The sequence below is a fragment of the Aulostomus chinensis genome, chromosome 8 (genome assembly GCF_037954235.1).
Source record: "Aulostomus chinensis isolate RoL2024-O1b breed Wild chromosome 8, RoL_Achi_v1.0, whole genome shotgun sequence".
Taxonomy (NCBI): Eukaryota; Metazoa; Chordata; class Actinopteri; order Syngnathiformes; family Aulostomidae; genus Aulostomus; species Aulostomus chinensis.
This window is the reverse complement of record NC_141327.1, coordinates 1,646,765-1,661,126: the sequence shown is the minus strand read 5'-3', so window position 1 is coordinate 1,661,126 and position 14,362 is coordinate 1,646,765. Positions and strand designations below refer to the sequence as shown.

General features: G+C 47.0%; 1 protein-coding gene and 1 long non-coding RNA gene across 5 annotated transcripts; one reads left to right on the top strand and one right to left on the bottom strand.

The window, feature by feature from the left end:
• Nucleotides 1–607: 607 nt before the first annotated feature.
• Nucleotides 608–4,533, bottom strand: LOC147256790 (uncharacterized). 4 transcript variants are annotated; one of them, XR_015117413.1, is made up of 5 exons: nucleotides 4,375–4,533; nucleotides 3,633–3,802; nucleotides 3,216–3,536; nucleotides 1,444–1,547; nucleotides 608–1,367 (listed from the first exon to the last, which is right to left on the bottom strand). It is a non-coding gene; the product is annotated as an uncharacterized LOC147256790 (long non-coding RNA). The 4 variants fall into 4 exon arrangements; XR_015117414.1 differs by having other exon boundaries at nucleotides 1,472–1,547; XR_015117412.1 differs by having other exon boundaries at nucleotides 3,310–3,536.
• Nucleotides 4,534–7,389: 2,856 nt separating this feature from the next.
• Nucleotides 7,390–13,512, top strand: vwa11 (von Willebrand factor A domain containing 11). Its single transcript, XM_086210024.1, has 17 exons — nucleotides 7,390–7,572; nucleotides 7,791–7,927; nucleotides 8,034–8,178; nucleotides 8,271–8,364; nucleotides 8,525–8,653; nucleotides 8,912–9,098; nucleotides 9,180–9,349; nucleotides 9,607–9,719; nucleotides 9,841–9,957; nucleotides 10,059–10,235; nucleotides 10,340–10,475; nucleotides 10,563–10,715; nucleotides 10,927–11,019; nucleotides 11,850–12,121; nucleotides 12,248–12,381; nucleotides 12,464–12,626; nucleotides 12,698–13,512. Exons 1-17 carry the CDS (start codon nucleotides 7,390–7,392, stop codon nucleotides 13,076–13,078), a joined length of 2,784 nt encoding a protein of 927 aa, XP_086066150.1. The 3' UTR covers nucleotides 13,079–13,512.
• Nucleotides 13,513–14,362: the final 850 nt, after the last annotated feature.

Sequence of the window (14,362 nt, the reverse complement as noted above, 5' to 3'; positions counted from 1 at the left end):
AACTCTGAGTATGTTCAGACTGAGCTAAGCGCGTGCGTGACACCAGTAAAAAGCCATCATCAATGGAGCACCAATACTACGAGTCACTATGGCAACCGAAGCAAAAAACCAGTCATCATGTGTCATTCATATATCACCCTGCAAGAGTCAGATGTACTCGAGTGTGCATGTGGCGAGCATGAGCGCATCTTTAGAAAGAAAAGCAACAAAGTGAAGGACTTTGACAGAATGCATCTAATAAAACAGACCAAGAAATGTGGACCTGGAGCAACAGGTCAGGAAGGCGGACCTGGAAGCAGAAATACTGGAACATACATTACAGGTGGGTGTGGTCACAGGTGACACCTGGTGATTAATGGAACAGTTTGGGCCAACAAATGTTGCTTCTGTTGCTTCTGTAGGAGATGAAGCAGTGAAGTATGAAGGACTTGTCTCTGACGGTGGTGGTTAGAGGTGAGTCTAGCAGTCTGTCCCGAACTGGTCTTCCATCCTAGCGGCAGTGTTGCTGGGACGCTCTTCCTCGGGTCATTCATGTGATGGCAGGGTGTTGCTCTACTCGCCACTACGACGTCACAAGCCCTCTCTGGGGTGACCCTGAGTTTACAGATTCAGATTCAGATTCAGATTCAGATTCAGATGACTTTATTTATCCCCGAGGGGCAATTAAAGTACGGTACAACTGAGCAGCATGCCTGTCTCAGGACCTGTTGGCTGTAAACGTGTGAAAGAGTTCTGACAGGCAGGCCGATGATTTTGGAGCACACTGATGCAGTGCGCTGCAGTCTGTTCCGGTTCTGGAGGCTGAGGGAGTGGAACCAGCAGGTTATGGAGGATGTGATGATGCTTTCCACAAAGGCGTAGTAGAAAGTCATCATTATGGGCGCGCTGACTCCAAAGGAATTGAGTTTCCTGAGGAGGAACAGTCGTTGGCGACACCTCCTGAGAATCTCCTCTGTGTTGGCAGAAAAGTCCAGGAGGTTGTCAAAGATTGTGCCCAGGTATTTGGACTCCTCGACCACCTCCACTGGCTTCCCGTGGATGGTGGTGATGACCGCAGAAGCCAGATCCCTCTGCTTGCTGGAGAAGGTCACCACCATCTCTTTGGTCTTGCTGACGTTCAGTTCTAGTTTGGAGCTGTCACACCACTCTACAAACTCCTGAAGAGCGGGTCCATGATGTCCACGATTACAGGCTCTGGAACCAGGCTTTTAGCACAACTGTTGTCATTTCAGCTGCTCTAATCCTGCAGTGGACCACATTGAACTGCTGCTGGGGCCCGGCTCCGGGTCAGGGTCAGGGGTCACCAGTAGGGCAGGCGTGGGTTCCCTCTGTCACCCAGCAGGGAGCCATCGAAGTCTCCTGTAATTCTATGGTGGAAACATTTGAGCTTTAAAATACAGAGACAGGGATGTTTGAACAAAGCTTTACCTCCCACAAGCAGACCTGTTGCTCAGGAGCACTCAGGACAGACCTGGGAGTCGCGCTCAAAGTTGGGCCCCTGGGCCTCAACACTGGTGATGATGATGCTGCATCACATGATCCTGACCCTGCAGACATTGAGATGTGTTAGCTGTAGTGTGTTGTGATGTGTGGTGTCAGTTATTGTGAGGCATGGTGCTGTGACGTTCACAACGAACCGGCTCTTTTGAACGGGTCTTTAACCTGAACGATGGGAACCGAGTCGCAGCTGGGAACCGTTCTTTTTTTCTTTCTTTTTACTTTTTATTTCTCCCCAGTTACATGGGGAGGAGCGCAGCCAAGCTGCGCGGTGCTTATTGGATATGCAAATAGCATCACTCCGCATTGTGCTGCCTTCACGTGAGTGCCCCAGTAAAAAAACAAAAACAAAAAAAAACAGCAGCAGCAGCGAGCGGTTTTAGTGAGGAGGAGGAGGAGAGTCAGACCGTCGCCGTCGACAAAATGAGCTCAAGGAAACGAAGCGGCATTTGGGTGCACTTTTCTTTAGTGGCAGACAGAAAGGCTAAATGTAATATTTGCCAAAACAATATTTCTTTTAAGTCAGGCTCCACAAACAATCTGCACAGATACCTGAAAACGCAACATCCAACCATCAAAGTGGCAGAGGTGAGAACAGAGCCTGATGACTCATGACAATCAAGTCTCTGAACGTGCCAGTGCTTCTTCTGCCTCCACATCAGGTGGTGCTAGACGTCATACCAGTGCTACTATCATTCTAGCCACAGCTACAGCAGCCTCTGATACCACTGGGCCCACATCTTTGCCTGACCAGCCACTTGCTGCTGCTGCTACCACAAAAAAAAGCAGACATCTCTCAGTCAGTACTTTACAGCTCCTGTCTTGACTCCATTGAGACAGGAGAAGATAGATGAAGCGCTGGCACAGATGAAAGCCACTGACTTCCAGACATTTAAGATTGTGGAAGACAGAGGATTCAAAAACTTCTGCTATGCTCTCAACCCCTCCTATATTCCTCCATGTAGGAAGGTACGAACCCAGAGAGTGTCTGAAATGCATGAGAGAGAAGTAGCATCACTTAGGAGAAGAGTGTCAGCAGTGTGCCTAACAACGGATTGTTGGCCGTCAAGGGTTACGACCTCATTCATGTCTGTAACATGTCACTTTACTGAAGATTTCCACATGTCCTCCTGCCTACTGGACTGTTTTGAATTCAATGAGCGGCACACAGCAGACAACCTGGCAGAAAAGCTTCGTAGTGTTGCAGCAGAGAAGAAGGATTGAGAAGAAAGTGGAGTGCTGCTTAACTGACAATGCTGCAAACATTACTAAGGCTATTCAAATAACAGGATGGAGCCACCTTCCATGCCTGGCGCATACCATTAATCTTGTGGTCAGAGATGCCCTGAAAGGTCCACAATCTACCAGCGATAAAGTTAAAGAGGCTGTGGAATACTTTCACCGAAGCACAGTGGCTGCACAAAAACTGAAGGAAACACAGCTCCAAATGAAGATGGATGAACTATGACTCTTGTGTCACAAGATGGAACTCCACGTACTACATGTTCCCAGGTTTCCCATGGCAACCCATGGCCCACAATGCACCGCGGACTTCTTCTTCATCCCCTAAAACTTGTGGACCCGCAAGCCAAGTTTGCGCCACCAACAGTCTCCCATTCTGATGAACACCAACATTTATAGTCGTTGTTGACTAAAGGTGCGTTCATGTGCTTAATGATAGAGAATGAGTGAAAGGTGCTCAGAGTGGAGTGCAGTACCACAGTCAGGCCAGCAGGTGGGGCTTTCGTTGGTGCTGTCTACCTATTTGCGGTGTCTGTGCTCTGCCAGCAGAGGTCGTGCTTCACCACCAACCTTCTAGGATGTCCGAATGGTGCCGCTGTGTTTAGGTTGTAGGAATAGGCTGTAGCGGTAGGACGTAGCAGGAGGACGTAGGTTGGTACTTGGCGATTCGGATGCAGCCCTGCTCATTCACGCTGTGGTGACTTCCTTTTTACGCCTCCTTCCTTTAGAGGAGGAGCAGCGAAGGGAACGCGTGTCATCTCCGCTGCGTCACATTAGGAAGCCCTACAAACTACACCCTGATGCAAGTCAGAGGTTACAGCAGGACGTCACAAAGAGAGTAGAATATAAAATGTCGCTGTTAACTTCAACAGAATGGTTGCTACGTCACTCACCTGCAGTCCTGAGGAATTCCTCTTCCTCTTGTCTGACGGGTTTGTGCCTCAGGAACACTGCGAACATGCGGAGCCAGCGTCTCCTCACCTCTACGGACTGCGCTTCCCCAAATGCTCGGCATCGCCAGCACGTCCGCGGTGTGTGACACTGCTCATGTACGGCTGGAGAACTTGAGATAGTTGATGGAGTGAGATGAGAAACGGTGCCACACAATGAAACATTCATCTGGCAATGACGACATATCGGACCTGTGGTCGAAACTCTCTCTCCCAATGCAAGGCTACGCTGATTAACTCCGCTTCAAGATCCACAGGATTTCGGAGCTCAGCAGGAGGGAGGAGACACAGATAAACTCAGAGTTTCTTTAATTTAACTGCCAGCCAGCAGGGTGGGTTCAGTTACCATAGTAACAGACCCAGACTTTAAGTCATCGCTCTTTCTGGAACTGAAAACTCACAGAGTTTCCTTCATCTCAGGCTGACTAAACCCGCTGTCTGGGACAGACCCCAGGTCCTCTTCATGCAGCCCTACGATCAGCAGTCTACACATTTAATTTGAAATCAGAACAATTCAGGTCGGCACAAGCAGTGAAAGTCAAACTGGCAATGTTAGGTGTTTGCTCTGACCTCCAGTCTTGGTGGATTACTGATCATACAACTGGATTAGGAAGACCTGGATTACAGCAGACGACCAGAGGAGATCGGAAACCGACATTTGCGCACAGTTTTGTTGTTCACTGACCTTCGAGCTGAGTCCATCCACACAGTAGAACCCAGTCCATCCACACAGTAGAACCCAGTCCATCCACACAGTAGAACCCAGTCCATCCACACAGTAGAACCCAGTCCAGCTCGTGCTCCTCAGCCACGACCAAAGGGCAACGTGACCCTCAGCACCAGTCTTGAGTCATGGGTTATCTAATCTCTTCTTTTGAAACCCCTCCCTTCCCCAGCCTGCAGTTGCTCTCTCCACCAGCAGCTCTTCTGACCTGAGGATGCACGGGGAGCAGATACACTGTAAAAAGCCCAACTTTTATTTTTGGGCTAAAAATGCATTTTAAGTTGATAAAACTTTAAATTCTTAATTCTTAACATGGAGGCAGTAATTTCAGTGAGACCAGCAAGCCTCGCTCGTTGTGTGTTGCAGAGTAACTTGGTGAGTTGGACAAACTGACATGTTTCAGTTTGGAGTCGATAGAAGGTGCAAAAGTTGTGCTAAGTCACCAGTTCTTGTTGTGGAAGCGCCAATGTCAACTTCCTGATTTGGGCGAATTGAAGAACTCCGCCCACTTCCTCATTCTTCACCTTTTCCAGAATGGAGCTCAATGCACTCAGCTTTAGCAGGTAACTTATCAAAGGGTGTCACTATTTATGGTGTGATGAATTAATTTAGGTTTAGTTTAGGAGGCACTATCAACAGTTAAAGAGACTTTTATTCTTTTGGGGAAGCCACAGTCTCTCCCCAGTGCAGACACACCCTTAGCATGTAGCAGCTAGCATGACGGAGAGGCAGGGGTGAGGCAGGGGTGCAAAACAATGATTTGAGATGTACATTTTAGCTCAAATGCATCTGTAAGAAAAACTTTTATTAGTGTTTCCCGCGGTCCCGACGTCCGACGGGGGGGCGTGTCGCACGTGGACAGCCGCTCACGCGTCGTGCGCGCGCGTGTGTTTTTCCTCAATTCTTTTTTCTTTTTCTTTTTCCAAGGAAAGTTAGCGAGACGGTGGAGCGAGTTAGCCAAGCCGGCCGAGGTTTGAAACACGACCCTGATTGCGAATCTCATTTCTCCTCCTGAGAAGTTGTTTCACAATAAAAAAAGGTTTGAATGTAATGTACTTTGTGCATGTTTACATTATTTATCAGAGGTATTGGCCCTACAGTAACTGTTGCAGTGCAGTTTTAATTCACATATTTAGGACTCAAACTTGTATTATTGTTATATCATTATTATGATTATTATTAGTAGTAGTAGTAGTAGTAGTAAGGGCAACTGAATTGAACTGAAAGTTAATACAATATAAAATTACAAGTTAGGCCAACGAACTAAAGAGTTGAACACAACTTACAAGTTTATGTTTGTCTAACTTAAAAGTTTACTGAAGTTTGTTGCCTTAAAATTGTGAGTTGGCCCAACTTTTTTATCTTTTACTGTGTACGTGTGCAAATGATTTTTAGAGCAGGGCACAGGTTTTTCTGGGAAGGTTCTGAGGAAGTGCTGTCAGGACACTGACTGCACTTCCCAGAAGATTACAAAAGAAAAGCCTCAATGGATGCAGTTTGATCAGATTACAGGAGTGATAAAAGGTAACGCTGAGCATGGTTCTGAACAAACGGAGGAGTCGGTGCTCGTCCCTCTGGTCACGGATGTTATTTTACATTTTTAACCAACTCGAGTGAGATCAGCTGACTCCTGGCTGAACTCAAGACCCAGTGTCCCTTATCTTTGTAATAAAAACGCTTATAAAATTTATTTGTCAAGAGACTGTCTGCAGGTGATAGTTGAGTTTATGGTGAAATGATCAGGAAATTTAAACAAAGAAATGCAATCACAGGAACTCAGACAAAGAGAACATTCATGTAAATGATATGTACTTGAAAATGAGAACGTGTGAGAGAACGGACTGTGACCTCAGGACGTGCAGCGCAGTGATGCGCGCCGTCCCGCGTGTCCTGGGTCAGGCCTGAGTGACCGCGTCACATTCAAATTCATCAAACATATTGAAGATGGAAATATTTCACACGTAGAAATGTCTTCCACTCACGTGAAGGGAATTCTTATCACCACCACCGACACGCAGACACACAAACACGCATTCACAGCACACAAAGACAGTGCGCTCAGCTGAGTGAGAGGTGCGCACCTGCGCCATGGGAAACGTGCTGCTAACCTTCTGTTTCCTGCTGAAGATTCTTTCACTCAGGAGCTGCAGTCAATTCGATGGTGCTGTAATCTATCAAACGTCGAGCCGCCGTTTTACTTTGCTTTTTCCTCTGTGAGCAGTGAGATACTTTCAAGCTGCCATGTATGGGTGTATTTTTCAAGGTGTGATGGTGGCATTACATCACATTTATGGTTTTAGCAAGCAAACACACACACACGCGCATTTCCATGTTAGTCTCCACCCTCTATCATATCGTTAGACTATAAATTAAGTATCGGGGGCTGGTGAGGTTGCACACACACTTCCTCACCATCACTGGAGCCGTCAGAGTTTACACACACCTTCAAGGTATGGATGTATTTCAATGTGTAGTTGTTTATTTTTGAAATTACAAAGAACTGTTGCATTTTATTTCATCCCATCTGACTTTTTGTTAACTTCTTGAGAAAATGAACTTTAAACTAAAACGTTTTAAGAACAAAAACTGCCGTCAACTATAAAATCCGTGACAGTGAATGAACAATACTGAAATCCTATTATTGTTGAGGGCGAAGGCAGTCTGTTAATCAGTATGTGTACATTTACTGTACACCACGTCTATGGAAAATTGTGTGTCAAAAGGAAATAAGTGATATCAAATGTTCTCAAATATACCTGGTGGCACAGCTTGGCTGGTTCTGAAACAGAAATTCAGATTTCTGACAACTTCAGGTTCAGCCTGATGAATCCCTCTCTCCTCACATTCCTCATAATGGGACTGTCACGTGTTTTCCGGGATCTCCTCCAGAATCGTTTGGCAGTAGGAACATGGCAAGTCCAGTGGAACCCTCGGAACCATCCGCGATGACTATGCTCTTCTCTCTGCAGGCTGATCATGACGTCAGGTCTGGGTTTAGTCCTGCTGGCCTTCATCCTATCAGAGCCCACTGTGGCCTTTGTCCCTATCGGGGGTGGGTCTTCCTCTCATGTCAGCATTACGGGAACGGCTCTGTTACAGAAAGTGTCGGACACATGTCGGGCAGTGGCTGATGCTGCGGGTCATGAGTTCAAACCCACGGTAGGGTGAAAGATAAGAAAAGCGCACGCAGCAGCTACCGGGACACACCCTCACACACTTTGGACTCAGCCTTGAGCGTGAAGCAATGGCGGGAGGAGAAAGACACACGCGAGACACACATGCTCATTTACAGCATTCATTCATTGTTGCTCACGCTACTCATCGCCATGCTTCTTGCTCGGTCGCGGTGACACCCAGTCAATTCCCTCTGGCTGCAGGGTTCATCTCCTGAAGAGTTGGTCCGGGCCTGTCTTGGCCCAACAGCCACAGGAGAGGTGTCAGGCGCTAAGTTTCACTCTGCCCTTCAAGAGATCTACGTCCAGAATGGCCTGGTAGACCGTGACTTTGTCAACAGGTGGGTGAAGGACATACAAGGTGATAAGCTGAATAAAATCATCACTAAAGCTAAATATGAATGCTTTCACACTGATGGAGGAAATCTCTGTGCCACATTCTCTCAGTGCTCCACATCACTTCAATTCTGAAGCTTTTGTGGAGGGACGGACCCTAATCATGGAGGGCGTAGCGTCCATTAAGGCTAACATTCGCAACGAGAACTTCCAGGCTGCCAGGGAAACACTGGGCCGAGTTCTTCACACTCTTCAGGTGAAAGAGATGGTCCCAAAAGAGAGAACGAAGCCAGAGAGAGAGGGCAGAGGATGTAGAGAACTGAAGTATGTGTTTGTATGTTACATTAGGACTTTTACAGCCACAGTAACTGGGTGGAGCTGGGATACACAGAGCCATACAGCGCCCTCATCCGCCCTGACCTTCCTCTGGAAAACCTGGCAGGTGTGTGTTGTGTGTGTGTTCTGTTTTATCTCTAAATGATGGGTTGGGTAAAATAACTTAATATAGACGCGTGTATTGGGTAAATGTGGTCAGCATATCTATCGAGCAAAGGCCAGAGTATGTTGAGACTGAAGTCTGCAGCTTACCTGTGCTCATGCAGATGTCAGCACTGCCACCTGCGCAGACTGTGCCAGCGGCTCATGTCCTAATCAAATCCTCCCCAACATCCTGAGAGAGAAGAAACTCACGTCCGGTTACATCGGGATCTTTTCTGCTGCCAAGCCCGAAGGTACCAGTGCCAAACCCACAGCCCACCCTCTTCAACCACATTATCCACAGTTAAGACTGCTGACCTTCGACACAAGACTCGGACCAACAGAGGCCGCATGAAGCTCTCCATCCAAAATCACATGGAAGAATCCCATTGGCTGTTAGTAACCATGGAGATGATCACTCAGTAGTGTTGGTTTCAATGATGTCCACAGTATAGAACATGTCCACTCCTGTCCACTACTACAACAGTTTGAACCATGTCCCAATTCTACAGGTAAATGTAGCCATGGAGGTGCAGGTGACCTGAGCAGCTCTGCATTTCCTCGCGGGGGCATCAGCAAAGACGAGCCTCACGCAGGAAATCTGGCCTTCCACAAAGTCGCTGTAAGCGTAGCCACAGCCGCCAGCCTCCAGCTGCTGGAGGACATCCGGCTGGCTGCTGGGGACAATGACTTCCTGAGGTGAAAACCCTTCTCATGCATAATGAATCCAGCAAATCCAGAGAAGCCTGTTAACTTGAACTTGTCCGTCTTCTTTGACAGAATGATGGGGATCGCCCGCTCTTCTGTTGTTTGTTTTGTCATTGACACCACCGGCAGTATGTCAGACGACATTGAACAAGCCCGGACCGTCGTTTACCAAATCATTGACAGCAAAAAAGGAACTCAGGACGAACCATCAGAGTACATCCTGGTGCCCTTCAATGACCCCGGTAAGAAGTCTCCTCTAATACTTCACTGAGTTTCTCACTGTGAGCGCCCTCTAGTGGGCCTCTAAATATCCAAAGACAAGGGCTGTTTTTGGGTCAAGTGAAAAGTGAAGTTTCCTGTCTGTATAACAGAGCGTGGTACTGTTGGACTTAATTGATACACTTCAAAAAGCTTGCACAAGTAAAGATCAGACCAAATGATTGGGGATCACCAGTGAATCTTGAGAAGTGATTTACCCTTTTTGTACTTTCTTATGTAGATTTTGGACCTATGATCAGGACAACCGATGCTGAAAAGATGAAAGGAGAAATCTCTAAAATCACCGCGACGGGAGGTGGCGATTTTCCTGAGTTGTGTTTATCAGGACTTCAGGTACTTCAGCTCACTTTGTGGCAAAGGAAGTTGAGAAAGTGTAAATGTCTCGCTGCATGCTGGATGGATCCTGCAAACAATGTGATGATTCAGAATGGTGTTTATTTTTCTGTGCCTCCAGCTGGCTCTCACTGGCGCCCCTAGCTCCTCCCACATTTATGTTTTCACGGATGCTACAGCCAAAGACATCCACCTCAAGGACACGATCGTGGCCCTCATCAGAAGCACCAAGTCGACAGTAAGTACTGACTCCTGTTGAGCCAAATGTTAAGTTACAGTCTCAGTCAGTGGAACTGGCGAGGCTGTGTTGTTGACCTCTACATTGACTCAATCTCACAGGTGTCGTTCTTTATGACCGGAAGCGGTGGGAGGCGCCGTCGCTCCCTCAGTGCTGGTGGTTCCTTTAATGACTACAAGGACCTGGCCCTGGCCTCTGGTGGACAGGCCATCCAGGTGTCCAAGAGCCAGTTGCCTGAGGCCACAGATGTCATCCTGGATACCTCGACTTCAGCTTTGGTGAGACTGAAGTTCTGATTCATCTTCCACCTGAGGCCTGTAACAGGCCTGAATAGCTGCGCGGTACCAGAGGGGGCCTCAGCCATTTTACTCCTCTACCTCAGGTGACAGTTATTCAGCGAGCGAGGAACCCTGGCAAACAGGAGACCTTCCCCTTCATAGTGGAACGATCTCTGACAAATGTCACCATCTACATTACGGGAGCGCCGTCGCTGACTTTTAAACTGACCGACCCTACAGGTAAACACGCCATCCTGAAAGCACTTTAGAGTGCGTCTTTCTCGCTATCATGATAAAACTTTATTGGTTCATTCTTGAAACTTCCAGGTAGGAACCAGACACATTCTGAGGTGAGTGGAGAACTGGGAGTCGTTCAGACTGTGGGCAACCTGAGGAGAATCCGACTCCATGCTGACACACAGATGGGAAAATGGCAGATTAACATCAACTCCAACCAGCCTTACACACTTAAAGTGACAGGTCAGACGCTCCCCACATTTAACGATGACACAATGCCCTCCCTTACCACAGAGCTGTCCAGTTCCACCATGCACCTGCAGGAGACCCAGACTGTGACATTTGTCCCCACTGTTTTGTGTCCCATGCTTTCAGTCATGCATTACACAGTTGGACCAGTTTTTCCTGTGTCACGTATGTGTGTTTATTGTTGGTCTGTGGTTGTGTGTTTCAGGCCAAAGTACTATTACCTTTATCTATGACTTTGTGGAGAAGTTTGCAGGACCTCATCCCGGTTATGCAGTACTCACTGGACGTCCCCACGCAGGTGCAGTTCATGACCAACTGCACAAAATACCAACACAGAGCATAGAAGCTAATCATTGATAGGCACACAACATCTTTTTTTGGGGGGGGGGGGGGGGGGGGCTTTTTAAAGAAGCTTTTTTGGGGCATAAAACACTGAAGCAATGTTTCTGTTAACACTTTTCCAGTCACAGTTGTCAGTATTTCATACAACAGCATCATCTAGTGGGGGGAAAATATCATCACCACAAGCGCTTTGCTGACTCGGTTAGAAGATCAGAACGACCCTGTTATTTAGCTCAGGCAGACACTGAACTGTGCTTCTCCTGCAGCCACAGCACCGTGATCACATCAGCCAGCCATTATTTGATCAGATAAAAGCTGTGATTATAAATTTAGCTCAGCTCTGAGTTTTGGTATCTCAGGCTGTTCTGATGTTGCCATCAGTCCTCATTAGCTGCAAGCTCAATAGACGTGGCTGAGTCTCCTGCACCCTGGAGTCACCAAGAAGAACTGCAGGAGAGAGAAACATCTGTATGAGCTTAGTGAGTGCTTGAGAGGCAAAATACAGTTTTCTGAGTGACGTGTCACTTCAAGGCCATTAACTTTGATCATTTTGGTTTTTCATTCACACATAATAGATGCATTCTGGCTTTAGAAGACTTAAGAATTATATAGTCACACTTTGATGGCGTATTTCAACTAATAATAATGATGTACACATCAAGGTATCCTCCCACCACACGCCTCCACGAGTCAATAATGCTGACTGTTCATGTGATTATGAAAATATCTTTTTAATTCTAACATCAACCTATCGTGCCTCTTTCTGCTTCTGCCCTGGAAACCCAGGCCAGCTGGCCACCCTGATGGTCTCTGTTATGGGTCAAAAAGGTCCTTCCTCCATCACTGTTAGGGCTGTTGGCTTGGTAACCGTATCCGATGCTAACGCTGTTAGCAATGGAACTACAACTGACATGGGTGACGGAAACATCCTGGTGACTGTTGATGCCGTCCCTTCGGGGGAGTTTGTGGTCCTCCTGGAAGGAACTGACGAAGTGTCAAAGAGTGAATTTCAGAGGCAGTCCACCACCCAGATGTCTGTCTCCAACGTGAACATCCAGGTCTGCTGGCTGCATCTGGGGCTCTTTGGCTTCAGTTACCTCTTTCTGTATCACATCAGTGCTTTTGCAGAACACACTGAACGGAGAAATCCTTTGTTCTATTCTTCTTTTCTGTTTTTACACAAGGCTGTGGTGGACAGCAGTGCAGAGCCTGGGATTCCCTTCGAGCTCCCCTTCAGTGTTATGACCCATGGCCCGAGTGGTTTGTGCACAATCAGTGCCAGAAATGACAGGAAATTCCCCATGTTGTTCCCCGACAGGTGAGGGGAGGCAGCCACCTCCTTCCTTACACTTCCTTATCAATCCAAGCACAAACTGTGTGATTCTTGATGTTCTTGACAGCCTCCATTTGACATCTGGACAATACTCCAATGCCACTTTGACCATCACTCCACCTGAGAGCACACTATCAGGCACTGATGTCACTCTGACTATGGATGCCAAGTCCGCGTCTAGTGGTGCTGACTCCAACTATGTTGTTCTGAGACTCTCTGTTGTTAAAAAGGTAATTTTGTACAGATCCACACTGACATGTTGCGCTTCATGACTCATGTCTAAATCTTCTGTTCTGTTAAGATTACAGATTTCACTCCACCTGTGTGGGAGGTGGTGAGCGTGCTGGATGATAGTTGCCCCCGAGATGTGTCCAAGTGTGCATCTGTCCACTGGGAGCTCTCTGCCAACCTCACCGATGGAAACGGCACCGGTATAGAAAGCATTTCCCTGCGCCAGGGGGACGGAACCTTCTCATACACCCCTCTGAACGCCACCATCATCCAGACCAGCTACAACGCTTCCTGCTGCTCACCCATTGTCGAGTTCATAGCTGTTGATGGAGTTGGCAATGTGGGCAAGTGCTACCACTCCATCGTGCGCTCTACCGGCTCTCCCTCGCTGAGTCTTGCACCACCACTGTGGTTGTGCCTGCTTGTTCTGTTCTTCACAATGAGAACTTGAAAAACTTTGGTCTGTTTTCTCTGTCCGTCATGGATGTAGTCCAAAATAGTCCAGCGAGAACAAATTACAAGCGACAACAAAAATGAAATCTAGATTTTAAGGTTTCCTTAACGTTAAGATAATTTCATAATTTGTCCACTAGAGAGCAACGGTAAGTTAATTTTTAAAGAGTGTTTGTCAGATTAAAGAACAATTTCGAACATGTGTTGTACCATTTCTTTCTCAAGTATATTATCCCCTGAAAAAAACCTAGCAGTCAAGCTACTGTGAGGGGTCCTCTACTGTGGAGTCACACCTCCTGGTGACCAGCTAATTACTAATATAGCCTTCAAATAACCTGTTGAAACCATTCAGCTGTAGAACCTCTGCACAGTTCACTGTTTCTGATAAGTTTGGATGTGAAAATGTAGTCAGGGACAAATCTATGGCGACCTGAACCCTTCCTGTGGACACTGCTGATATGTGAATGGTTCTATGAACCCATGTATTTTCAGATAATTAAATCTTTACTGCCAAGGCAATGGAATGCTGCATGTGAATGCTGTCAATGAAATGTATGAGAAGGCCAGAAGTCTTTGTGCACGTGGGGTCACTGAACTTGAGGGCAGAAATTCTAGATTCCACAGTTTCTAGATTCAAATCGACCATGAGTTGAAGAGCTAAAGTAATTTTGTGATAAGTAAGAATTAGGAATGGAACAGAGGGAGGCTTCTTGGTCCTTTTAACATAGGTGTCCTAAGTTTCAATCAAAACTATAAAAAGTTGTGGATTATCCAGTGAAACCATAACATTGCTTCAGGACAAGCTGATGATAGTTTCTAATCTCATTTTTCTGATGTATGTTGTGATAAAATCAAAAACTCCACTTGTCTCCATTTTACATGGCGGTAAAACCATAACTGTAGCAGTAACACACGGTCAGACAGCAGTGGGGGGTCACACCTGGAGGGACACCACCTCCTGGGAAGCCACTTCCTTGCTCCAACTCCCCTCCTCAAGTCCATGGTTGTCACCAAGCTTCAGCGAAGCTCAACAGCAAGCCGCTGTTATGGTTTGTCACATTATGATGGATTCCTTTCTTTCCTTTGGTCTACAACGACTGCAGCTCTGTGTGGCATTGCATGAGGAATGACTGTGGTCAGGTTTTTCTTTTATCTCATCTATGAAATCTTGTTTCTGACACGAAGACCCCCCCCCCCCCCCAAACCTTCACCTGGGCGTGGGCATCAGTGCATGCTGGTGGACAGGAAGTGCGCTCCAGTGGCTAAAACTGCTTCCATGATT

Excerpts from the sequence above, each read along its gene's own strand:
- vwa11 (XM_086210024.1), top strand. The coding sequence starts at position 7,390 with ATGACGTCAGGTCTGGGTTTAGTCCTGCTGGCCTTCATCCTATCAGAG. Across the intron at positions 9,099-9,179 it reads GGGGACAATGACTTCCTGAG|AATGATGGGGATCGCCCGCT; the intron begins GTGAAAACCCTT and ends CTTCTTTGACAG. Across the intron at positions 12,627-12,697 it reads GACTCTCTGTTGTTAAAAAG|ATTACAGATTTCACTCCACC; the intron begins GTAATTTTGTAC and ends TGTTCTGTTAAG.